General features: G+C 35.6%; 2 protein-coding genes and 1 long non-coding RNA gene across 4 annotated transcripts; 1 reads left to right on the forward strand and 2 right to left on the reverse strand.

Moving 5' to 3' along the window:
• Positions 1–8,921: 8,921 nt before the first annotated feature.
• Positions 8,922–11,778, forward strand: LOC148844477 (myb-related protein 2-like). 2 transcript variants are annotated; one of them, XM_088953419.1, is made up of 7 exons: positions 8,922–9,048; positions 9,135–9,306; positions 9,396–9,472; positions 9,558–9,615; positions 9,759–9,834; positions 9,942–10,011; positions 10,633–11,778. In XM_088953419.1, exons 2-7 carry the CDS (start codon positions 9,135–9,137, stop codon positions 11,386–11,388), a joined length of 1,209 nt encoding a protein of 402 aa, XP_088809545.1. In that variant the 5' UTR covers positions 8,922–9,048; the 3' UTR covers positions 11,389–11,778. The 2 variants fall into 2 exon arrangements, with proteins under 2 accessions (XP_088809545.1, XP_088809546.1); XM_088953420.1 differs by having other exon boundaries at positions 9,762–9,834.
• LOC148844478 (uncharacterized) lies at positions 9,055–10,160 on the reverse strand. The gene is made up of 2 exons (XR_016101913.1): positions 9,445–10,160; positions 9,055–9,320 (listed from the first exon to the last, which is right to left on the reverse strand). It is a non-coding gene; the product is annotated as an uncharacterized LOC148844478 (long non-coding RNA).
• Positions 11,779–19,795: 8,017 nt separating the features above from the next.
• On the reverse strand, positions 19,796–21,685 carry LOC148844479 (uncharacterized protein At5g19025-like). Its single transcript, XM_088952844.1, has one exon. It carries the CDS (start codon positions 20,697–20,699, stop codon positions 20,022–20,024), a length of 678 nt encoding a protein of 225 aa, XP_088808970.1. The 5' UTR covers positions 20,700–21,685; the 3' UTR covers positions 19,796–20,021.
• Positions 21,686–26,153: the final 4,468 nt, after the last annotated feature.

Raw genomic sequence — 26,153 nt, forward strand, 5'->3', positions numbered from 1 at the left:
GGTGATCAACACAAACCGGTAAATCCAACCGAACCGAGAAAATCAAATCGAAATATCGGTTAATTGAACCGATCGGCTGTTAATCCGACCGGTATATATATAATAAATTTTATATATTTATAGTCATCATCATCGTCCATGTCTTATCCCAACAATATATATCATATTTGTATTATATATTTATATATTTATTTATAATATATTGTAAAAATAAAAAACCTAAAAATCAAAGAACCAAACTGAATAAAAATCAAATCAATCAATCGATTTATTGATCGGTTTCAATTCAGTTTTGGTTACAATTTTTCAAAAACCAATGGTACGGGCTCAGTTTCAAAAAAGAACTCACGAACGGCAATGTTCCCCATCACCCACAAGGTACCTGGTTCCCCAATTTGATGGGGTCGAGGATGGAGAATCCCTTAGTGGGAATAGGGATGGGGATAGGGAGTGAATTGCTTGATCTGCCCTATCCCTGATTATATATTTAATATTAAATATATATATATATATATATATATATATTTTTTTTATATATTATATTAAAATATATTTAAAATATTATTGTATTTTAAAAATTTTACTTTATTTTAAATAAATCTATTTTTCAAAACAAACCTTTAAATTTAGAAATGTTGAGGATTTGGATCCTTGATACGGATCCATCTCAATCTGAGATCAAGGATGTAGGTCACTTTTCTCCTTAGTGAGGGTCAAGGCTGAGGATGAGGGTTTCTTTTAAAGTTAGGGTTGGGGATGGGAAGTATGGTCCCCGACCCCAATCCTGTTCCATTGCCATTCCTATTTTTTATAGGGATGTAAAAAGATTGAAACGAATTTAAATATGGGCATATATTCGATTCAATTATATCATCGGATATCCAATTTGAATTCGATTCGATACAATGGGAGGAGATGAATAAGGAAGAAAATTTGAAAGGAAGAACTTATGTGAAGGTAAATTGATGATTGATTGAGGAATGAGGACTTCAGTGACTTTGCATCAAATGGAGTGGAAATGAGATCTCTAACCTCTATTTATCACTAGTAGTGAGACAACAATTATTCTGTAAACTAGAGACAGCAATTGTCAAAGTTTCCAAACTTAGGTTTAGGGTTTTGGGGCTTTTGTAGTTTCACCATTCATCGTTAAGAGGGAGATTTATTTCACTATGCTAATAATGAGTATTTGGGTTTTAAGGCTAGTTTGATTCCAAGGTTGGTTCTACATGTTGATTCGGGTAGGGTAAACTCCTAAACTTAGAACCGACTTTGATGGAGTCAGTTCCAAGAATTTGGAATCAAATGCAACCTAGTAACAAATTGGGTAGGGTCGATTCAAGTCCGGTTCCATTTGATTCCATTTAGAACCTATCCATTTTATCACCCCTAGTTTTTTTATAGACCAATTATTTTCAAAACCCAAACATTGGAAGGTCATGTACAACACCTCAATTTGGTTTATGAATCCGAACATGGGATGTCTTTGATATAGAGAATTAAGCAAGAAAACAGCATAGGGTCCATTAGGTTCATGATCAATATCAGAATTACAATTGGAATGGAAATCCCCTATAATCAAAATCAGAATCACTTATTCCCAATGCCTGTTTGGTTCAAACAGGAACTAGAGTCATATATATCAATTGTTCATCCAAAAACTGGAATCGGAATCAACTAAAATTTCTTAGTTTTGTATTAGTTTCTCAATATTTTAATATTATCATTTTATTGTTTTATTTTATTATTATTTCACTAATATTTTATTAATAGTTATTGATGGTTTATGATTTTTATTATCATTTAATTATTACTACATTATTATTATTTACCTTATTAGTATTTTATTATTATCTTGCTATTACTTTAATAATATTTTTCTTAATATTAAGGTTAGGTGTATTAGGGTTTAGGACTTTAGGGTATTTTTTGTCAAGAGTTCTTTATCTTTTAAGAAACTATAGATTGGGAATCTCATTCCTATGGGCCATGGAATGGCCATTCTCCCACGTGGGGGAATTCCATTCCACCAAGAATGGGAATCAAAAGACCAAATAAATAGTTGGAATCGAAATGGGCATTTTTTATTATGATTCAAAACACCTGTCCGGTAAACCAAATGAACCCTTAGAAGTGAATTGCAATTTGCAAGGGTTTCAGAATGAACTTGTTGGAAGGGACCCAATTTCATATTTGAACATGAAATGAGTAACACCATGACTAGTAACAATCACGATGTCCAAAGGAAATGTAGATTCCTAATCCTAGGGTTTCATTTCATGGACTAAGGAGCATGAAACTATCAGTAACCAATTCATTCATGAAGTGATTAAGATTATCAAAATTGGTTATAATAACATTCAATTGAAGCTGAACGAGGAAGGATGAGAGGAAGAGGGGCTAGGGAGGAGGGGGTATCTTGTTCTTTGATACCAATAAAGATTCTGGGATATATCTGTGACTCCAAATAAGACACAAGTAACATCAAGAGGCATTACCAGATTGGACATGTTAAGAATCTCAGCGGAGTAACAGTGAATCCCATTGGATGTGGTTGCCTTTTGCTCCAAGGTCTCTTTTCACAGCCACTTGAAGAAGGGGAATACAAGCTTTTTGAGTGAAGGGGATGTATCATGTATGTGTTGAGTTACACAGAAATCATCTTGATGCAGATGGCCAAATGACCAAATCAGTAGCCCCAGGGCTTGAGAAAATCATACGAGCAACTTGGATATACATATCTGAGGACTTTGATGGAGAATATAAGCTTGCATTCATGAACGGACAATGGTTTAAGAATATGTGCATGAAGTGGGTATCCTTGTCACAGAAAAGTCGATGAGAGAATGTCAGATCAAAGTACCCATAGTGTGGTACTTTGATGTCTATTCAATTTTAACTGACTGATGAGTTCATTTTATGTGTTCATATATATATATATATATATATATATATATATATATATGCTTTTTGTTGCAATAGGAAGGAAGTGGCTATATATCTTTTGAAAAGGGTTCATTCTATCTGCTTGAGAGATCACATATTTGTCATTTACCTTCAAACAAGCTATAAATGCCTTCCCGACTTCTGAGAAAAACTGAAGTGTTTGTGTAATCACTCTTTTTTTTTAATAGCAGTCACCATATTCCCAAATGCATGCCTGTAGACTGTAGTGATATGGATAAGGATGTGGGAAGAATTTATGCGAGATTGAGTGCAAAATAGGTTTATTTGAATAGTACTAATCTATCTTTCAGTTATTTCTTTGAAGTTTGAAGTAGTACTAATTTTATGCTTCTGTCAAAGTACTAAATAAACTTTAAACAAGTCATCCCTAAACATCTACAACAAAACAATGTTTTTGAACCGTTGTTGACCTAGAAGGTCGAACTATACCGAAAACTGTTTAGGCAACCAGTTCCGTTTTACCTCCAAACCCGGCATTTGGTCAAAAACCATTGAATTAATCAACAAACCATTGATCCGAACGGTTTGACCATTAAATTGTTCGACCCGAAGAACAGTTTGTTGTAAAGTTTTAAAACTGAGAAATCTCAGATCTATGCATATCTGTCTTTCTCACATGAGAAGGTGAAAGAGATCTGAGATGTGTGAGACAAATCTGCGCAAGATGGTGAGAGAGAGTGAGATATGAAACTGAGAAATTTCATATCTCCCACCATCACCGCCACTGTTGCCACTATAGTTCGCCATCGCTGTTGCAAGCCTGCAACCTGCAAGTTCTCCTCCTCCTCCTCCTCCTCCTCTTTCTCTTCTTCTTCTTCTTCTTCTTCTTCTTTTAAACTCTTTCAGTTCAGTCGACATATTTCTTAAATCTCTCTCATTTAATGTTTCAACCCTTATTTTCTCTTATATATTATGCATCTTACCCTAATATTCCAATATAATTGGTAAGATGTTCAAACCATTTGACCCGGGCGATCGAACTGCTAACCCAAAAACCAGTGGCCCGGTTCCATCAGTTTTTAAAGCCTTGCTACAAAATCTTAAGGGCCCATTGTTTTTTGGATTTTGAGAGGGGGAAAAGTTGGTCAATGGAATTTTGGTTCCCATGACCAAGATACCCATATTCTTTTTCATATTTATGTAAGGCCCACAAAAAAATTATTTTTCTTGAGTATCATTTACCTAAGTGATACCCATATCCCAAATGGGATTTTCTACTCACTTTTCCTACCCACTCTCTGCCTGCTGTGAACTATAGCCACACATCTCTATTATGAATTGAGAGATGTGCGGCTGCAATTCATGGCGGGTAGAAAATCTAGGCTCCCCATCTCCTATGTGGGTGAGTAACTTTCCCATCTAGGGGGAAAGTTGCCAACAATTGGATGCAACAATATTGCCCCTTTCAATAATGGACTTTTATGGTTAAAATGGTCATTATGTTATTTTTTCTGGAAAATAAAAGAACATGAATAAATGCACTTACCCACGTAAGTAACTTCCCAAAAAGTGAACAAGGCCTAAGTGTCACCAGTCCTGTTATCCTTTATTTTTTGCATGGTTAAGATAAATTCCTGGGTCACATTTATTAAGAGTGCAAATGCAGACCAAAGCTAATTTATACTCTGGTTTGATTTTGCAAATGTTTGATAAAAAACATGTTTTTTGTACTGAAAATGAAGGTAAACTTGTTTTTTTTAAACAGTTTTTGCATTCAAAATGGAAGTGAAGTATGTTTTTATTTTGAGGCAAACTTTGCACTCAAATTTAATCTATGTAAAATAGGTCGTTTTCGTTTCCAAAATTGGGATTCCATCACAACCAAAAAAGACACCGTAAAAAAATGGAACCAGGTTTGTTAACATGAATTTTAGTTGGTTATAGATAGAGATCAGTAATTATAATTAGCATACACAACTCCCTCACTAAAGTTGTTTTGTCAAAGATGGATCAACATGAAGAAACATGGAAGTATACAAATTGGATAGACAAGCCTAACTATAAACCGAAACTTGATAAAGAATAGGGAGGAAAAGGGAAAAAATAAAGAGAACAATTTGATCCCTCCTATCCTGATTTAGACATCTTGCTATGACTTGTTCAATGAACTAATTCTAGAACCATTCTTTACCTGCTTGATATTAATTCCTAGCTATACTTATTCCCATTATAGGGAAAATTGTGTTTCATCTTAATTCTAACAACATTCCTCTCATCATGATCATGCATTCTAGTTCACCTTTTATTGCTTAACTATTGACAATTTAACAATTTGAAAGAAAAGGTAGGGAAAGCTACAGGATGTAATTAAATTTCAACCTCCAAATAAGGTATTAGTTCAATCAAATGGTACTTTTCAAATCATTGTTTGACCTAAGCACGCAATTAAGATAAATGGACTTGACCAAAAATGTTGGTAGCTTATAGAAACTAGAAAGCATCTAATCTAACCAAATTAGTTAAATGGAGGGGCAAGGGCACCCATTTTCTGTGGTTTTGGCTGGAAAGAATGACAGATTCTTGACTTGAGAATATGACCCAGCAATAGGCTGGAATTTTAAGTTTAAAAAAAAAAAAAAGTTTAAACTCTCAAGATTCTCAAATGCCATTCCATGGGAATCTCAGAACTTTTTTTTTTTGTTTTTTTTTTTTTCACACGGAATAATATCCCCATTGCTGTTCTTACTTTATTTCAACCAAATGATGTCACGTCTGGTGAGCAAGCCAGAAACAATGGCCACCTTACACGTTTCTAGCTTGGAATTGACTTGTTTATCCTCCACCCATTCCCATTCGAGAGCTTAAATTATATCCAATGGCATATTAGCTAGCTACAAAGGAAGTACAAGTATACAAGTACATGAAACTACTGATACAGTTGAGGGCATTTTAGCAACACTATTAAAAAGGTAAAGTACTATAATTGTGTGCTGGAGGAACATGAAATGAAAGTTATGCCCGTATGTTTATGCTGTGGATTGGCTGTAGCCCCATAGATAAACTAGTGTGGGGGGTTATTGATCCCTTCCTCCCTCCAATCCAAAAAACTAGTGATGCCCAACGGGTTAAGCAAAATGTTGGAAATGATCGCAACATGCCCATCATAACATAGGATAGTAATAGTAACAGATTCACAATCCATGTGACTTTTGGACTAAGGCCCACCAAAAGGGTCCAGATACATGTGAAATAGATGCACAGCACAAAACTGTTATATTCACTATTCACGGGTGAGCCCCCTTTTTTTTTTGTAAGACAGAATCTCAGCTTTGAAGGATAGGACTGAAGGTGGCGTTGGTGTCTTGGTGATGATGATGATGCCGGTGGTCGTGGTCCTGGTGGTAATCTTTTGTCCTTTTAGTCTTTCTGATTTTTATTTTACACATTTTGCTAATTAAAACTGATAAGGAGTAAGGACATGGGACATAATACATTAGTGGGTTGGTGAGGAGAAAAGCAGCACTTAGAACACTTTGGTGGCCATGCTTCATTTCAGACCCTCATCCCCCATGTATGTATATACAATTTATTTATGTCCAGTGTCCACCACATGCCAGCAAACTCGCTACCCTTTTAAGTTTTAATGCACCCTCTCCCGCACCAGGCGCCACCAACTCGGCAAAGACAAGGACTGATTCTCCGAAATTAAATAGCAAAACCCACGAATATCAGAATCAATACATTGTTCCTGCCTAGGAGTAGGAGGTTAGTTGATTTTAAAATAAGGTGTAGATACCATTTTTTAAGTGTAGAACTAGAAGAATCCCCTCTTTGTATATTTATAATGATTTTTATTTTGATACAATAATAATAATCATGTATCTTTACCTTAATTTCCCAAGTTCCTTGGTGCATTGGTGGGCCACCCTTCACTACAAAGAAAATTCTGACACCTCATGTAGGGGGGGATGGTAAATCCTTGGCCTGGGAAGTGCCAAGTTCCCACTGCCCAGCCCCCCACTCGTACGTGATCATTCCTTAAGATTTTGATCCCATTTTACATTTTCTCTGATACAAAAAACGTCCAATGAAGGACTAGCACAACACAAGAAGCATTATTAATACAACATGGATGTCGACATTAGCCATTCTTTTAGGGCCATTAGTTCCCCCCAGTACTCGTAAATCGTAATCGACCATGGTGGCGGGGTGTCTGATTTGGTCTCTATTCCCCTAATATATGCATCTATTCCCCATTTTCTACTGATGTTGCAAAATGCCATTCCTTTCAAATATATTGATCGATCGTATGATTCCTGATTAACTTGTAAGATAATGGCCACTAAAAGATGATGAGGTCCCCTTTTTTTAAGAAACCTTCATTCATTAATTATGCGAGGAAACCGGAACAGTACAAGGAAGCATCACCACCACCACCACCACCACCACCCAGAGTGGCCCTCTAAGCCCGCTTAACCGTTCATCATAACTCATATGAAATATCTAATGCATTATGCCATGATAATGCATGCACCAAAGACCCATCAGAGCACATGCATCAACTCATGTCATGTCATGTCATGTTCCTTCTATGGAAGAACATGCTTGTAAAATGGACTTTGGCGAGACAAATCAACATTTGTATGTATTTATCCACCGTCTATAATTATACGAAATGCCAACTTTATGCATGGACCTTTTCATTCTGCAATGAAATATATGCTCATATTAGACTAAACCAAGCAAATAAATAGTAAACGATGTTTGAGGCATGCTCTCTACATCATCATCACCATCATTCAAGCCTTATCCCAATCATATGGGGTTGGCTACATGAATCCTGTTTCTTAACAGCATGCTCTCTACATGCAGTTCAGAAAACAAGGAAGATGGCCGCATAGACAAGTAGAGGAATCCAGAAAGCAAAGTCAAGGAACATGGCAACTGGTCCTTCCGAGGGTCATGACCCATCCTGTTGCCCAACAATGCAAGTATGGAAGCAAGTACAAACTCCTCCTTTTCTTTTCTTTTCTTCTGGGTCCCAAATCCTTCTGATTCGTCAGAGTGGGTCCAGTAGTCTCGTGCCAAGTGGGTAATGGAAAAGACCTGGGGCCCTCCCCCATTTTATACTGTATATGTTGAATAAGTACCAAACTTACCGAAGGAGACAAAAGGGAATTGTATTCCTAATTCCATTCCTTGCTTTCAGACAATCTCCAAGAAAGAGCATCTCTCCACAATTTCTATCTTTATTTCCCCCCGCCCCCTTCTCCCTCTCCCTCTCCTGAATATCTCATTCACTAGTCTCTAGATGCCCAAGTCAAAAGAATCTCCTTGTACATCACCACCCTTTTGATAGGTAACCTGGAACTAATCCCCATTCACTAGTCAAAAACAAAAAAATAAAAAATAAAAAATAAATAAAAGGGTCGATGTTCTTTTATTTCCAGCTGAAACCTTTGATAGGTAACTTGGAACTAATCCCCATTTCTAATCTTATTAATTTATTTTTCAGGACAGTTTTAAATGATCTCGAAAGCATTGTTAACAAACAGAAACATGAAGATTTTGAGACTTGGATGTGGGTTGGCCTCCAGATATAACTACCTTAAGAATCCCCTGGAGGAGGCTCAGAAAGCTTTAAAATCATCAGAGATAATGGATTCCTCTTCCTGGGTCAGAAAATTCCACTCCCAATTGCGAATAAAGTTCCTGCTTTTGCCAGAGGGACCAATGCGAAAGAACAAAAAAGCCTCTGTAGATATATTCTTGTACCCATTGCAAGGCGTGAAGTGTTCCAAAAATTTATAGTGCAGAAAATTTCAAATGGGAAGTATTGTCTGAGAATGGAAAGTGGGGTTCCAGAATAGGGCCCACAGATGCCCAAAGCAAGAAGGACAAGATCTCTTTTCAAGTCGCTGTGAAGATCAGATTGGGTCGAGTGTTCTGCCAGTTCTCTCCAAGATTCTGTACCCCCTCTCTCCTAAATTTTCCTTTAAAATGACAACCTCATGCAGCCCTTGGCATCATAAGAGCTGGTCAAAGACAAAGATAAGCAATACTCACCTATTCTGGCAGATAGTAGCATAACTAAGTTCTGGTCTCCCAGGAGTAGATCAAAACAAGCAAAAGAATAAAGAGGTACGATTTCATCTCATCACAATTAAGACTAATTTATTTCTTTCCCATCTCAAGACTCAAATAACTGAATATTGTCTCAATAACAGATGTATCATTATCACCAAGGGAAGACCAGCTTCCCTTCTTCAAGGATGTCCATTAATGTCCGTGGAGATACAGGACTGGTTCTATCAACTGATGCTAAGCCTAGACTGAAGTGGACACCAGAACTACATGAGCGCTTTGTTGAAGCAGTCAATCAGCTTGGAGGAGCAGACAGTGAGTATATACAGCTGAATCAAATTCAAGAACATTGGAGACAATATCATGCAAATGATACAGCTAATGCAAGACTTTCTATGTTACAGAGGCTACTCCAAAAACAGTTATGAAGCTCATGGGAATTCCAGGGCTTACCTTGTACCACTTAAAAAGCCATCTTCAGGTACATTACTAAAGCCTGCAAAGACCTCATGTGGAATTCTGTGTCATTGGATCCACAAGATAAAGTGCTTTTTTTTTTCTTGCAGAAATACAGGCTTAGCAAAAATCTCCATGGACAAGCTAATACAGGGATCAACAAGAATGGTAAGAGGGCAATCTTATAAACACCTCATTGTTTTTACAAGTAACAGACATAATATTGGGGGGAGGGGGGGAAGATAATTTTTCTAAGGAATAAAAGCAATAGAAAGAGTGCACGTTACTTACAAGATTCAACTGCACAACAGCAGTTGCAGGAGATAGGATATCTGAAGCAAGTGGAGAATTTATAAGCAATACAAGCCTTTGTTCCCAGACAAACAAGTGAGAACAAAACCACTTCTTTATTTGTTTTATTCTTTCTATTAGATTATTATTTCTTTTCCCCATAGCTGAAGAGAATATGAACTGAAGAGGATTTCAAATATCAGAAGCTTGCAGATAAGTGAAGCAATACAGATGCAAATAGAAGTGCAGAGAAGGCTGCATGAACAGCTTGAGGTATGTAATATTCAAATATTTAAGATCTTTAACATTTATGAAAATGCTTGGACTTGTTCAATTTGTTGAACAAAAAACATGGTAATTTGACAAAAAGGTCAGCTTATTTTGCAATCCTTTCACATGGTTCTTAATAACTCTTTGACAAAACCTAGTTAAAAATCCATTCCTTATCAACCCATAAGAAAGGAAATGCTAAAATCCTTTTTACATAATGAAACTATAACCAAGATCATGGGCATCATGCACATAAAGAACTATAAGTCATTGCATATGAAATCAAGGGTTTCTATGTTTTGGTATGTGCATTTTCTAGGAGAAAAAAAAACTACTGTACCTGTTAAATTGATCCTTATCATATTGAGCCTTCGGTTTCATGAGTTGAAATTCTATTAAACAAGAAAATGACAGTGTCTCATTCTCATAGGTCGAAAATGCCAATCACTTCATAAAATTTTGACACAGTTCTTGTTTAGTTTCTCAAGGCTTAGAAATGAACTCATATTTTTTCCATTTGCACAAATTGCTTTTACAATCAAACTTTAGGTTGTTACTTTGAATTTATAAAGTTTCGGTGTATATTCAAGCCAAACTCTTAACAAGTTTTTCTGGACTGAACAGGTTCAGCGACACCTACAGCTCCGGATAGAGGCCCAGGGAAAATATCTACAGTCAGTGCTGGAGAAAGCCCAGGAGACACTTGGAAGACAGAACCTGGGCTCTGCAGGACTTGAAGCTGCAAAAGTGCAGCTCTCTGAACTAGTCTCCAAAGTATCCACTGAATGCTTGAACTCTACCTTGTCTGAGTTGAAAGAACTACAAGATCTGCACCCTCAGAAAACACAAACAACCCAGCCCACTGATTGTTCAATGGACAGTTGTTTGACCTCATGTGAAGGATCTCAGAAGGACCAAGAGATACACAATATTGGGGTAGGTTTAAGATCTTATTATAGTAATACATCTCTGGGCCAAAAGAAGATTGTGGATGATTCCAGGCTTGAGCAGCCAGAACACACATGGGGAGAAGACCAAAATGAGAATAAGATGTTTTGTTCTTCCAAGGGAAGAGACACTGAAAGAATAACGTTCCCGATGAAAAGAAACTCTAGTGATTTAACAATGAGCATTAAGGTACATGGAGAAAAATGGAATGCCAGCAGCTGCTTTACTGAGGCAACAACCAAAGAAGGAGATGAAGATGACAGCTTCCATTACCAAACCGGTGCTAGAAGACCTGTCACTAATGTGGAGAATGAAAAGATGTCAAAAGGATTCAGACTGCCCCATCTGACACCAAAACTAGATCTAAATTCCCAAGAAGAAAATGATTCTACTTCTACTTGCAAACAATTTGACTTGAATGGATTCAGCTGAACCTAAGAGATTGTATTATAGGTTGGATATAGTTGTTTAACAGAAGTCCATGCTTGATGGACACATCAATTTTCTTTCCATATCAATTGAGAAAGCTCAAAATGTAGAACAACAACCAAATTAGCCTGACAGCACATCAGGATCAATGGCATCAGAGCAGGATGAAGTCCAAAAATTACAAGCTGATGGAGCAAAGGCAGGAGCAAACTACCAAAATTACATGTAGAAGTTAATAACAAATATTGGTCCAGAAAAATGTACTACTACTGTTCAAAACTCATTAAAAGCTTAATATTTATAGTATCATGCTGCATGACCTTCTACATTGCAATATCATGCTTATAACCTGAGAAGAGAATCTCTAGGTGAATAAACTCTAATGATTTTCCATAATTGCAAACTGTGCGCATAAATACAAGTTAAACAAGGAATATATGCTTAGAAAGTGTTTTAAGAAGTTGGGCATTAACATATTATTAGGTCCATACCATCTAAGCATACTTCACCCAACCATGGTTGTAGAGATGTAGAGAGATCATAACATCCAACCATGGTTCACCCAAAAGTTCCAATCAACATGGAACCTAGTGCATTTGATTTTGACTTCAAAACTAGGTTGTCTTCTCCAAAAAAATAACACCAAACACAACAACTCTAAAAGAAAATAAATGTTTAATATTGAGAATTTAATTAAATAAATTAGAAAAAATGAGAGAAAAAGGAGGGAAGTGTGAAATAACTTCATTCACTGATCAAGTTGTGGAAATCCAAATAAACAGAATATCTGCAACTTTAGAGAGTTGAAAAAAGACAATCACCCTGACTGGCTGGTAAGCACTAGGGTGTGGGCAGGCTCAGGTTGGGGAATTGTTAAAATTTCAATGGACCTGGCCAAAAAGCCCAGGCCTAATGCAGTGTAAACTCTTCAAATTAGGTACCCAATTTTCACATCTAGCAAGCACCAAGTTCTTCCCTTCGCTAAAAGTAAAAGATGCATTTCACAGAACTAACAAAATAGAATAATCTAAGTGAATATTTTAGACATCATTGTCAACCTAGTTCCCTCAACCAATCAATCATTTCATAGATATTGACACAAATTTGGATTGAGCTGAATCAATAAGCTCCCTAACACAGTTTCCAATTTCAAGCTCATAAGAACAATATTGCTGCCAGATTTTCTAGGAGCCACTAGCATTGTTTTCACATGATACTACCAAGATTAAAAGTTGCACAGCACAAGTCCAAAATAACAGAACCATGGTGGTGGTATAGGTTGGTGAATAGCTACTTGTCATACTTGGACTCCCCCCCCCCCTGCCCCCTCAAAAAAAAAATAAATAAAAATATTACACGGGCACAAGCAAAGACAGCTAAAGTTGTTGATTTGACAGATTTGGTTAATCCAGTTGATTAGGTTCTCTCTTCACACTGTTTTACGGGGGTGTTTTTAACATATTCTAGGTGCTAGGAGGTTTTCTTGTAATTTTCTTCTTTTGGGGGACCACTCTCTAAGTATTAAATTTATGAATATATTTGGGTGGAATGGGTACCACCACTTCATCTATGTGATTTTCCTCTCCATTACGTTTCTCTTCTCCTCTCTTCTTCACTATATGATTCTATGACTGATAGCTGATTACACACACAACAGTAATTCTTTCCCATAACAAATGAAACTACACACACACACAGAGCAGGTAAACAAGGCAATTATTCACATCATCTTCAAAGATATTTTATTTGTTTTTTGGTAATAAGTAAATGAAACTTTTATTAAATGAAAAGAGAAATAAGAGTACAAAGGAGTCAATAAGAGATTACCCAGAAAAAAAAGGAAAATACATCAAGAGAAGAATGCATCAACTTTAACCCCCTGACTCCAGGTCTAAAACTGACCAAATACGAGAACCAAAAGAATCTATACAAACAACAGAAAAATCTAGAAGAGCCACAACCCAATCTAAAATTCTTTTCCCGATGATTGAGACCAGACGGTCATGACATATGTATTGGTCTTCAAAAATCCTTATGTTTCTCTCTTTCCATAGCTTCCAACATATTGTAAATGGTAAACAGATCCAAGCTATCTTCAGCTTCCTACTTCTGTTTAGGGATGCAAACAGATCGAATCAGATTTGAATCAGGGTACATTCGAATCCAATCTGACACTGTTCATGACGGATCCAATCCGATCCGAAGATCTGATCGGATCTGATAGGACTCGATCTGGATTCGAATCCTATCGGATCTTTGGATCTGATTTGATCCAACTTGTTTTCTTTAAAAATCAATAAATTATTAAAAGAAAAAATAAAATATACCAATTTAAATAAAGAAAAAACAAAAAATACAAGTATTTTTAATTATTTTCATCATATATATACATGTTTTTATAAAAAATAAATAATATAACAAATTTATAAAAATATAATATAAATAATATATTTATAAATAAATAAATAAAGAACAATAATATATATATATATATATATGTATTATATATTTTTTATTTATAAATATATAACACATTGGATCGGATAGGTGATTCGACCAAATAGGATCGGATCGAATCATGATCCAATCCATTTGCACCCCTACTTCCGTTTAGGATTGGCCAAAGTGCAAAAGTCTCTTTTGGATACCTTGGGTCGCACTTCTCCATCTTGAATAGGGAAAAGAAGTAACCCCAAATAATCTTCACGTAACAGCAGCGAAAGCATAAATGAAGAACATCTTCATCCTCCACTAGACAAGGGTAACATCTACCTGGCCAACTGGATACGCCTGCTTCTGACGTGATTTTGGGTAAGACTGCTATCCAGAGCCTCCAACCATGCAAAAGACTCAACTCTCGGACATTGCCCCAAACACCTTTCAACCTGATTTCTAGCTAATGCTTTGTAAAGTGATTTTACAGAAAACACCCCCTTGCTACTCTCCTTCTACCACCTCACATCAGCCCTCTCAAAATGCAACTCTGCTGCTTGCAATCCTAAATGGAAGCAAGACAAATGCCAAGTATGTGCTGAAACTTTTAAAATTCTGACAAGTAAATTGTTGGAGATATATAAATTCCAAGGTTTAAAACATGGTTTATAGTTAGTATCACAAACTTTGATATATCCTAGATTTAGGGCTGCAACTCTGGCGGGCCCAACCCAAGCCTGACCAAACCCAACCTGAGCTTTGTATGAAGGGCTCAAGCTTTGGGGCTTTCAGATGGGCCTGGACGAGAAAACTTGGGCCTAACCTAAACTCAGATTGGGCTTGGGAGTTGAGGCCTCAAGTATCCAGGCCCAACCCAAGCCCGCCCAACATTGTATGACATATACATCTACATGGATGTGTATATTGTGTATACACCATCATATACACTTATGCACAAACATTTAGAAATACATTTCATGTATTCTATATATATTAAAACATTTTTTTCTAATTATAAATGTATATATGTAGAAAATATGCATATATGCATTTACTAATGACATTTGTGCACGTTTTCAATCCATCCTACAGAGCCAATAAAAGATGATGGTATAAAACATATTCAAAAAATACCATCAAACCTGACCAACCCACCCAGGCCTGACTGACCCACTTAAGTTGAAGCCCTGCCAAGTTGTGTTGGGTTAAACTTGGGTTGGATCTAGGTTGGTAAACTCAGGCTTGACCTTGGATTGGGCCAGGCCCGAGCCCGATGTTACCCAACCCAACCCAACCCACCCAAATTGCACCTACCCAATTAAAGGAATACCTAGAGCTATAAAGAAGTCTTGGGAGGTTAGAATGAAATTAAAATCATATGCATTATTTGGTTCCAATTCTCCTAATTACTGTAGATTCTACACTTGACTTAAAGGGATAGTTTTTCTCGATTCACTTAGCATGCAAGAGGTACAGGGATCGATACACTTCATCTTCAGCTTTCTTTATGGTTTTATCCAAAAAAAGGGATACTTATTAAAAGGTTGCTGTTGCATATCCTATACTGAGAATCATATTTATGGAGTACACCATGCAGGGTAGTTTCACTAAGCTGCCTAGGGTATATTTTAACTGTCCTAGGAGTTTCTTTTTTTGATAAATATGTCCTAGGAGTATTTTAAATGGCTCAAACATGAGGCCTCAAGGTATATTTCTTACGAGACATCAAAAAACTCTATCTCAATTACCTAGGATTGAGATTACATATCATATTTCATCATTATACTCTATCAAGAACCATATCATCCTTTACATTAAGACTCCTCGGATCTTCACTCCTACTGGCATTTTTCAACCTCCTCCTAATTTCATTTAAAACCCTCAACTAGTATCAGATAACTCCTAATTAGTGCAGTAGGCAGTCTTCCATGGGCATGACTGAACCATCTTAATCTACTTCTCACTTTATCATCTACTGAGGGGCCATTACTTAACTGTTTTCAATTATATACATTCTAATCTTGTCATTCATCCCTCTCAATAGCCTAGTGTCTTCCACACTCATTTTATGGCTAACTATTTATAGATATACATATCAGCACAAATTTTATCAATCCACCCATAGTACTCAAAGCAACCAAGTATTAGTCATTAGTTCAGATGGGAGATCAGATATCAGAGGACCATATTATGCATTCACCTACCAGAAATAAAAATCATTCACTTATTTTACTTACTATCCACCAATATAATTTATCAAAACTAGAAGTTTACAACTTAAGTTTTGGTTGGGCTACTGGAGAAGAAAGGAGCCAAAGAAAGAAAATGGGTTCTCTCATTTCAATAAAAAAGGCTCCCACATTTTATCATAGAAGATAAAAGTAGGACCTGCTCTCTTAAGAGACAAAACTTGACCTGTTTTAGAATAGAATGTTACACAATGACAAGCGCACATCATGCCTGCATGCCTAGTTGAGCTGAAGCTTGTACTGAAGGCTACCACCTAATTATTAGTGTAAGTGTATTTAAGCTATTTTTCTAGAAATCTCACCAGCCACCCTCCAAAGGACCTTGGCCTAGGCTGTACCTTGATGATCATGCATGTATCCGTCTATTCCAACCAGGTCTATTTTATGGGATAAAAAAATGCCAACAGTACTCACCTATAACAGCTATGAATACCTAAATGGTCCAAACATGAATGCCTGTTGTCTTCTTATTGTTGTTAAATAAAAACCTTATCTTTTCAAGCAATGTCAGTATGTGCCCTAGTGAAAATGTGTATTCAGGATTCTATATCTCTTTTCTTTTAGTTGAACTATCAGTCAATACTTGCCATAAATATCAGCAATGGATAAGCTCTGAACTTTCAAAATTTTGAACTTGCTAAAGATATGAGAAATACATGCGATTAGTACGCAATATGATGACAGGACAAGCTGTTCAGGCTTCAATATACAACTGAGAAATTAAAAGACCAATTAACCTGCTATTGAAAGCAATGTTTTTCATAATGTCCCAAGTAGAACCAGAACTAACTTCTATGAAAGCCCATAGACCATGATACTACCTTGCACCAAGAGAACACCAAAATATCATAAAACTAATACTATCCATATCACAATAGCCTCAATTTGCTAAAACACAAGGGAGCAGCAAATCATCATGTGGAAAGTTCACAAAAATACTTCCCAATTTTGGTAAAAAATATAGTCCAAGTTAGACACCCTTCACTTCCACAGATTTCACTTCTACCCCTCCCCCCCAAACTCACCTTTATGGGGGCAATGTCACTTCAAGTTTTCTAACTGTCTACTCCTGAAAATGGTCCTAAATGTCAGTGAAATTCCACAAAATTCCAATTTCAGTTATGGAAAAAGAAGTTAAAATCCCAAAAGATTTAGGTGAAATTGTTTCAGGAGAACCTTTCCTGGAATTTAATGATTTTGTTCAAAATTTTGAGTTTTTATATAATATAAAACCTATAAAAATAGGTAATATAGATACAGAAAATAATCAAAATATCAATAAAATTAAATTAAAAAAAAACAAATTTTCATTTCATACTTTGTTTACAAAATTTAAAAACTTTGTTCATGAATAAGTGAATGCTCTAAATAAAATGTATTAATGAAATTCCAAAGAATCATAAATGGCAGCAGGGGAGAGAGGTATTCTGGTTAGATTTTCTGGAACATCAGCAAGTGTCTGTTCAAGGATTAGTAACCTTTATATTTCTTATTTTACCCATCAATAAAACCCAAATTCAAATGCTGATATGAATGTAAGGGTTGTCCCAGCTAATTGTTCTTCCTTTACTTATATATACATGTCCTTTTAGGAATTTTATGGGCAGGCAGATTCAAGGGTTTTCTCTGAGTTGTAGTTAATACAATAACCTTAATATTGTTCTCAACAATTAAACAGCATCTCCACCACAGAAAAGTTATGTCACTACCAAGTATTAATACTTTCTACAATAAGCCAACCAACAATCCTCATAGCAAATTTTCTGAGATATATGGTTTCAAACTCCACAGGTCTAAATGATTTCTCATCCCCTTTTTTGAAAATAGACTTTTTTGGGGGGTCCCTTAATGGTTGTGTAAAATGTACAGAAACTCTTTGTACAGAGGACCATGCTTGTATACTTTTGATTTTATACTTAATACAATATACTTTACCTTTCAAAAAAAGGAGTAAAACTCCATAGGTCTAAAGGATCAGTAAACCATGTTTTTACAGTTCAAGTTTAGCCCAGATATCAGAAGAAAACAACCTACAGCTCTTCTATCCAAACGAGGTTTCTGTTCTCATTACATTCATGCCAGACTTTGTTGATGAATCATTTGACCAATCTTAACGCACACCTTTACCAGAAGACCTCCTTAAAAATACTTACTCGCCATATAACAAATAAGCATATGATAGGAAACCTTTGCACCAGAATAAGACAAACACTTAAGACAGATTCCAGGAAGCTTAACGTTTTACTCTTGATTCATTTGAGAAGATATCAATTTTTTCCATAGACATCAAAAGTGTGGTACAAACATTTCGAGTAGATCTCGTTCTTCTTCTCTTTTAATTCTTTTTTCCTTTAACAAACAATGAAATAAGATGAAACTCTTAATGTTTGATGTTCTACTTTTGAATTATTTAGTGGCACTCCAGACATAGAACTAGAAAATGTAAGACTCTAAAGTCTATCTACCAAATCCCTGCAAAGAAGCAGATGGATAAATATCAAATGATTACGGTACAACGAGTTTCCTTGCCACAGGTTGCTTGCTCCTGTTCCTTTGATATTGCCACGAGATGAATAAACATTACCAGAGTTCAACAAAGCTGCTCATACTGTAGACCAATTTGCAAGGATGTACTCATAGACAACATTGGTAGTTTTAAAAGAGGGAGGAAAAAGAAAATGTATGGTACTAAGGGAAACAAATTGGAAAAAAAAAAACAAAGTATAGATCAGTTTTTCATTCTTAAAATTGAGTCATCATTATCCATCAGCACTACTTAGGGGTGCAAGTCGGGCTGAGATAGATAACCCGAGATGTTGAACTCCAAACCTATGGATCCGTTTCTGGTTAGCTTAGTTTTTTCACTTCTTTTTGTTTCCAAGGAAAAACATTCTCACTTCTTAAACTTTTTTAAATTTAGGACTGACGGATTGAAGTTAACTATATACAAGGATAATATATGGTGCTTTAGGAGCACCATACTTACGTTATACTAAAACATCTTTGCCTTTAAACTTAAAGCCATTGATACATATGCATACATACATGCATATTTATATGATATTTATATATGAAAAGGTGAAGACAAGTTACCTGGGATGGGTTGCCCATGGCTTTGACCTCAACCCAACCCAAAGCTAATTCAGGTTTGGACTAACCCAGCCCAAGTTGCCCCCATAGCACTACTGATAATTTTAATTTTGAACAGGAAAATAAGGGAAAGAGTAATCAAATGCAAATTTGAACAAACAAATTAAGAGTTAGCAGCAAAAAAAGGCAACATAAAATGGATAGATACATGGTGCAGCTATGAAATTAGACAAACCAACTAAAAAATGTTTCTAGAGATATAATCAAGCAAGCCATTGTCAAATTTTCACGGTTGGATCTAAAAAACCAAGACTGATCATTGATTTCTTTATTAAAAGAAAGAATTACGAAATAACACTTACCTGAAAATAAAAACATGTATTGCAATAAACAAAGCCTGACGAAGCAGTTGCACAATAAGAGGGAATTCACGAAAAGAAAGATGGGAAAAAATATAAACAAATTCCATACACAATATAAACCAACCAGGAAAAAAACACTTGCCTCCAAAATGCAACTAATTTAGAACATGAAAAACAAAATCAAACCCAACCAAGAAAGGAAATACAATTTTTTGTTCTAACACTAGTATACTACAACTAAAGGCAAAAAGAATAGTCATTGGATAATAGCCATAATAAGTCTGAATTTGTGATATTTTGGGTCATTGAATATCATGAAAAACAAGTACAAAAAAAAGGAGATACAAGATTTCCCCATCACATGTGACCATCACTAGACCCTACTAGATGTCACTTATTTTAGAAGTGAGGAACATGCAGTAATGATAAACTGATACTTCTAGTTCTTAGTTTATTAATATAAAAGAACACGCAAAAAAAGTCACAATGGACACATCTTTATCTACTTCTTAATTCTACGGAGTTTCTTGGGCCCCCAAACCTCCATCCTACCGGCAGGGCATCCACAAGGTGCTCTAAAGATAAGAACCGTGCGGCCATTCAATGGTGCCATCCTTTTCAGTTCTGCTTCCAGTTCCTTGTGATCCTGCCCTAATTCCAGAGGCCTGATACCATATGTGTCCTTTGGTACGGGAGGCAAGTACTTCACGCACTCTTCTGATTCAAGCTGGATATCAAACTCTACTGCCTTACGAAGTCCCTTGCAGTAAGGATTCCCACACTTCCTAGATTTGTGATGGATGATCTCCCACGCAGCAATCACCGTAACGAACGTTACAACCAATCCAACCACATAAGCAATAGGTGCATCATACATAACACTGCCAATGAGGATATAAACTGCGGGAAGAAGCTCAGAGGCTCCACGGAAAAGGAATTTGAAGTATGGAACAATCAGAAACCCAAGCGCTCCAAGCACCAGAAGAAATAAAATGATGTCAATAGCAGCAAATGGCGAGTGGTCGCAAAGAGGATGGGACAAGAGGTTTAAGGAACTGTTGTGCTTCTTGCTACGAGAATGATTGTGATTGCTCTGATCCGACATGCCTAAGGAATTTCCCATGTTCCGGTGCTGCTCAAAAGCCTTGCAAAACTCGATCAAGCTACGGCAATCAACCATTGGAAATTTCAGGAAATTATAGGACAGTGAGGAAGGGGAAGATGAAAACAAAAGGCTTCCAGATTCTCTAGCTTAAAAATCCCGTGGGCCGTGACAGTCAACTCCTTGATCTAACAAAATGTAGCAGCAACAATCTGAGAATGTATTATTCAAATTCCTTGATCACTCAGAGCTTCAGTGCCGGTCGTGAATATTGAATAATTGTCCAGGTATATGAAGCAAAACAGCAGAGAACTTGAATGAAAATGTGAATCCAAAACCGCAGAGAACTTGTATGCAAAAGACGAAAAATTAGGAATACACGACATATAAATCCCGATTTGTCTGTCCAAATTTTGTCAGTTCGGATCCTTTCCTAGTTGAGATGAAGTAAAAGCAATCCAAAAAAAAGGTTGGTCGTCGGATTGAACAAATGACTATCTCTGACAATACGAATATCCACCGATTCAAAGACGAAAAAAAAGGCTTCAGATAAACTCAACCGAATGACCTTCACCGACAGATCTCCCTATCACATAGCTCCAGATCGATGACGAGAATCTCAAAAAATATATATATATAAAACACTGTGGTAAAGAAGATGTCAAAGAGCACCTGATGCAAATGAACTCAAAACTTCCGCCTCTTCGAAAATTTCAGCAACCAATCCAATCGGGCTCGATGCGTGAAGCCAAATTCACAGATCTTAACACTTACAAATTCTCGATTTCCTATATCCCGAAGGAAAGACCTATCTAGATTACAGACCTTCAAACTTTCAAAGTCTTAATTTCCACGATCCCGACTGAAACTCTGAAAGGCCTATCCAGATTTGATGCCATTAATATCATGTGCGTGTGTGTGTGTGTGTGAGAGAGAGAGAGAGAGACAGTTCTCTTCTTGCAGAAAAGAAATTCACTTCAGAATGACGATAACGATTTAAAAGAAATGCGTTGATTTACTTGAGCAGCAGAATTTTTTCCTTGTGCACCCGCCCATCCACCCACACGATTCACGCCAATATGAGATAGACTGGTAGTGGTCCGGATCTGCTACAATTTTTTCCTACACTTCCACTCAGTCTGTAACAGGTGTCCACTTATACACGTGTAGTAGGACATCTATAACGGACTGAATGAAAGTGTATGAAAAACCCGGAGAAAAAAGTGCAGGAGATCCGTTTTCTGCTCCAAGAAATCCACGAATCCCAGTCCCAGATCCTATGGAAAGTGTAGAAAAACACGAAAGCACCCATCTTACGCAACGAGAAAACACACGAATCCGGAATTCCCATCCTACAGTTGCCCTTTTGTTTTGTTTCGGTGAAATCGTCCTTCCTTGATTTATAAAGGACACGTGTGTTCCACTGAAGGTCAACCGAATCCACTCAAGGCAAAAAGTTGGCCCGATCAATGGGAGTATCTTCGCTCACTCCGCGTGCCTCCGAACACTTTATTTCTTGACACGTAAGCCGTTTTCACGTTGGAACGAAAAAAATAAAAGGGAAATTTTCTAAAACTCATTATCAGTTTTCAACACTTCTCTTACATTTATCACAATTTTTTAAAATGTCTAAAAAATCATCATAATTGTTTGACGTTAAATAGATTAATGGGCGTTAATATATTATTATTTTAATTTTCATAATAAAATATATATATATAAATAAATTAATGGGTGTTAATATATTACAATTTTAATATTTATACATGAAAAATAGAAAAAAATTAAAAAAATATTTTCAAATATAAAATACATAAAAATGTAGAAATTACAAAAAAAATATAGAAATTATAGAAATTAAAAAACAAAATCAAAAAATAAAAATTGAAGAAAAAACACCAAAAATTTATAGATTGTAGAAATATAAACATATAAAAAAACATAAATTATAACAAAACATTAAAATGCAAAAAAAAAAAACAAGAAATTTGAAAACTGAAAAATACCACTTTTCCTCTAACTCACAATTCAAGGGTAATTTGGTCATGAAAGTTGTTATTTATGCTGACATGAACACCTCTGTTAAGAAGCACTAACGATACACTAATAGAATGTGCCTTTTGGAAAATAAAAACTTACTAACATTGTGAGTTTTAAACATTTTGAAAAGTTGTGGTGAGTTTAAGAGAAATGTTGAAAATTCATGATGAATTTACACTCTTTCTCTTAAACATACCCTCACTTTTCAAAACCTTTGGATACCCCCTCAGAGATATGCCCTTCGAAAATAAGGTGAGGAGAGATTGCATAGGTCAAGCTCGGCATAGAAGATTTTAGTAATTAGACCTTTAGAAAGGTCTCCCAATTTAATCTGGTATTACTTCATTGATTATGGTTAAGACGGAGGCACGTTTATTTTCTCATGAAATCATTTAATTAAGTAAATTAAATTATTGAGTAAATTTGTAAATGTTTATTGGAAAAAACTTACCCCCCAGTCACTGAACTTAGGGGGTGCTTGTTTTTTAATTTTGAGAGGGGGAAAATTGGTCAATGGGGTTTTGATTTTCATTGATCAAGAAAATCATATTCTTTTTTCACATTTATTATGCGGGGACTAGGGAATAAGTGATACCCATCTCTAAAAGGTGGGTAAATAACTTTCCCATCCAAGGAAATGTTTTAAAAAGCCATGTCACATCATATATATATATATATATATATATTAGATATGTTATATGTATTTTTATATTTAATTTTTATTTTTAACTCTGTTTTTAATTTTCTTATTTATAAAAAATAAAATTGTAATTTGAGGCCAAAAATGGTTTTATTTTTTGCAAAAATAGCAAGGGAAGGCACCTTATGCATAGATCATAAAAATTTACCCAAAATTAAAAAATATATATCACCCCAATCAGACATCGGAGTGCAAACTTATGGCCTCCTACATTGAGTGTGCAATCAACAACTTGGTGAATGGGTCGAATGGGTCAATGGTTGAACTGGCCAGGTCAAACGGTTCTTGACAAAGTCACAGTTTTTAACCATTTGACAAATCTTGACTGAAACATACCTAAAATCTTTGTTGAGTGACAATTCAACTGGCCAAGTCAACAACAAGTTGAAAACAATGCTTGGATGGTCATTGTCTTATTTACATAAAAAAAAACATAATTAAATATATTTACCCGAATAAATAACTTAATAAAAAACAAACGGGGCCTTATTGATATTATCGTTTATCCATAACTATCATTATTAGAAAGAATAATGTTTTACTAATTTTTCACGTGGACAATACTATTTATGCAAATGGGTGGAGGGTAATATTTATTCAAATAATCAATACACTCTAAATCATTGTTTTATGTATAATCTATTAATATTGAAGAATGGATGCAGATTAGGTGATCAACTCTTGCAAGTACCAACTCACGTGAGAAACATCATTATTTTTCATGCATGAGAGAAAGAGAGTGGGTAAGTAGGGAATTGAACCTAATAAGGCATTGAAGATGATATTGGTTCATCATCATCATTTGAGCCTTATCCTAACTGTATGGGTCAGTTACATGCCACTAAAGTAAAATCACGTGCTTATATGCCTCTTAGGTGTATCTCTTCGCTTAAGGTTAACTTTGGCTGTCGGGGCCCAACAGCATAAGTTTCTAGCCTGGGTATGTTGTAGGCAGTTCACTTATTCATGCCCGGTTTTGAATTTTAGTCAAAATAAATTAAGATATAATTATTAATTTACCCAATCTCATGGTAGTGTGGCTTTTCTAGAAACTCTCTCAATAGCCTATGCTGTTGGGCCCTAGCAGTTAAAATTTTTCTCTTCGCTTATATACTTCTTCATGTTTCATGAATCATCCTTCACCAACTTCTTGTTAGTGTGTTTATACACTTTTTTGTTTGCAAGTGATCTAGGCTCGTAGGAGTTGAGAATACTACCATTTCCTTCAAACCAAATGCCGTGTAAATTTATAATTGCAAAAAGAGATAAATCCTTAAAATAAGGAATGCCAAATGCAGCCTCCTTATGAAAATTTTATATGATTATACATTTATAATATTTCTTTAGTAGGTAAGGTAAGTCAAATTAGAATTTCTCAATTTTAAGCTTCCCTCCTCAGTCGTTTAGGCCATGTTTGGCTCAACTCTCATTTGCTCTCATTTTTGCCTAAGATGAAATTATAAAATGGACAATAATGGGTAAAAATGTGTAAAATAAGAAAATGTTACTATTTTCTACCATTCACAGAATTATCACTTTGAAGAATTAGGCCGTGTATGGTTCAATGCTTTAGGCCTCATTCTTTTAATTTTTGCCCATTATAGGCAATAATGTGTTATGGGCCCGGGTATAGGATCTCATCACAGGTCAGTCTGCGGGGAAAACCTCTTGCTTCCCCTTGCGCCTTCCCTTGCGTGCAGACCCAAGAAACCACCCTCACTCTTCTCTTAACTGGAAATTGAATACTTTATTTCCAAATCACAACTCCTTAAATAGGAGATTACAAGAGGATACTCCTTACTCCATTCGACTAAGCTAGGACAATCCAACTTTAAATCAAACTCATACTTCTAACAGACTTCTAACAGAACTCAGTTCTTATCTCTAATAGATAAGTAAGAACATAACTTCTACTTCTAACAGACTTCTAATAGAATTCAGTTCTTATCTCTAATAGATAAGTAAGAACAGAACTGGAAATAAGTAAACTATTGGCAAGCTGGCAAGAAGAGCTTACGTGGCAGGATAAGCTACTGTGTGGGCCCCCTCACTACTGTTGCCGGTGGCGGTAATTTTTCCCACAAATGCATCCACAACATACTGGGCAAAAATTGGCTAGTCTGCAGCATGAAAAATAATAATGTCCCATCTTGTTCATTTCATTCTTTGAGGAAATTCTACCTATAAAACTATTGTCATAGATGTTTACTTTTGCAAATGCACTTTTACAAAAGTACTTTTATAAAAGTACTTTTACATGAAAGCATTTTTACGAAACTACTTTTATGAAAACACTTTTATGGAATTACTTTTACGAAAGCACTTTTATGAAAGTACTTCTATAAAAACACTTCTATGAAAGTACTTTTATGAAAGTACTTTTATGTACACACTTTTATGAAAGTACTTTTACAGAAAGTACCTTTATGAAAGTACAAAAGCACTTTTATGGTGAAAGTACTTTCACAAAACATCTATGCCAATTGGTAAACATTGACTATTGGAGACCTAGGTTGGCAATTCATGAATACCAACACAATTTTTTTTTGAAGAATGAAATGAGCAACATAGGAAACTTGTCAATTTGAAAATAATTCATTTTTAGAAAAAAAAAAGTGTTTGATTCATAGCAATATTTTCTCATTTTACCTATTTTTATCCATTCTTTTCCATTTTAGAATTTAATCTTGAGTAAAAATGAAAAAGAATGAGAATTGAACCTAACATGGCCTAATGACCCACTAAAAAATGAGGCTCATTCTCTTCCATTCACAGAATTAACAGCAAAATAA

The sequence above is a fragment of the Nelumbo lutea genome, chromosome 7 (assembly GCF_056320005.1).
Source record: "Nelumbo lutea isolate HS-2025 chromosome 7, American lotus-T2T, whole genome shotgun sequence".
Classification (NCBI taxonomy): Eukaryota; Viridiplantae; Streptophyta; class Magnoliopsida; order Proteales; family Nelumbonaceae; genus Nelumbo; species Nelumbo lutea.

Coding starts and splice junctions, on each gene's coding strand:
- LOC148844477 (XM_088953419.1), top strand. CDS start 9,135: ATGTATCATTATCACCAAGGGAAGACCAGCTTCCCTTCTTCAAGGATG. Junction 9,307..9,395: donor TCAGCTTGGAGGAGCAGACA/GTGAGTATATAC, acceptor TCTATGTTACAG/AGGCTACTCCAAAAACAGTT. Junction 9,835..9,941: donor CTTTGTTCCCAGACAAACAA/GTGAGAACAAAA, acceptor TTCAAATATCAG/AAGCTTGCAGATAAGTGAAG.
- LOC148844479 (XM_088952844.1), bottom strand. CDS start 20,699: ATGGTTGATTGCCGTAGCTTGATCGAGTTTTGCAAGGCTTTTGAGCAG.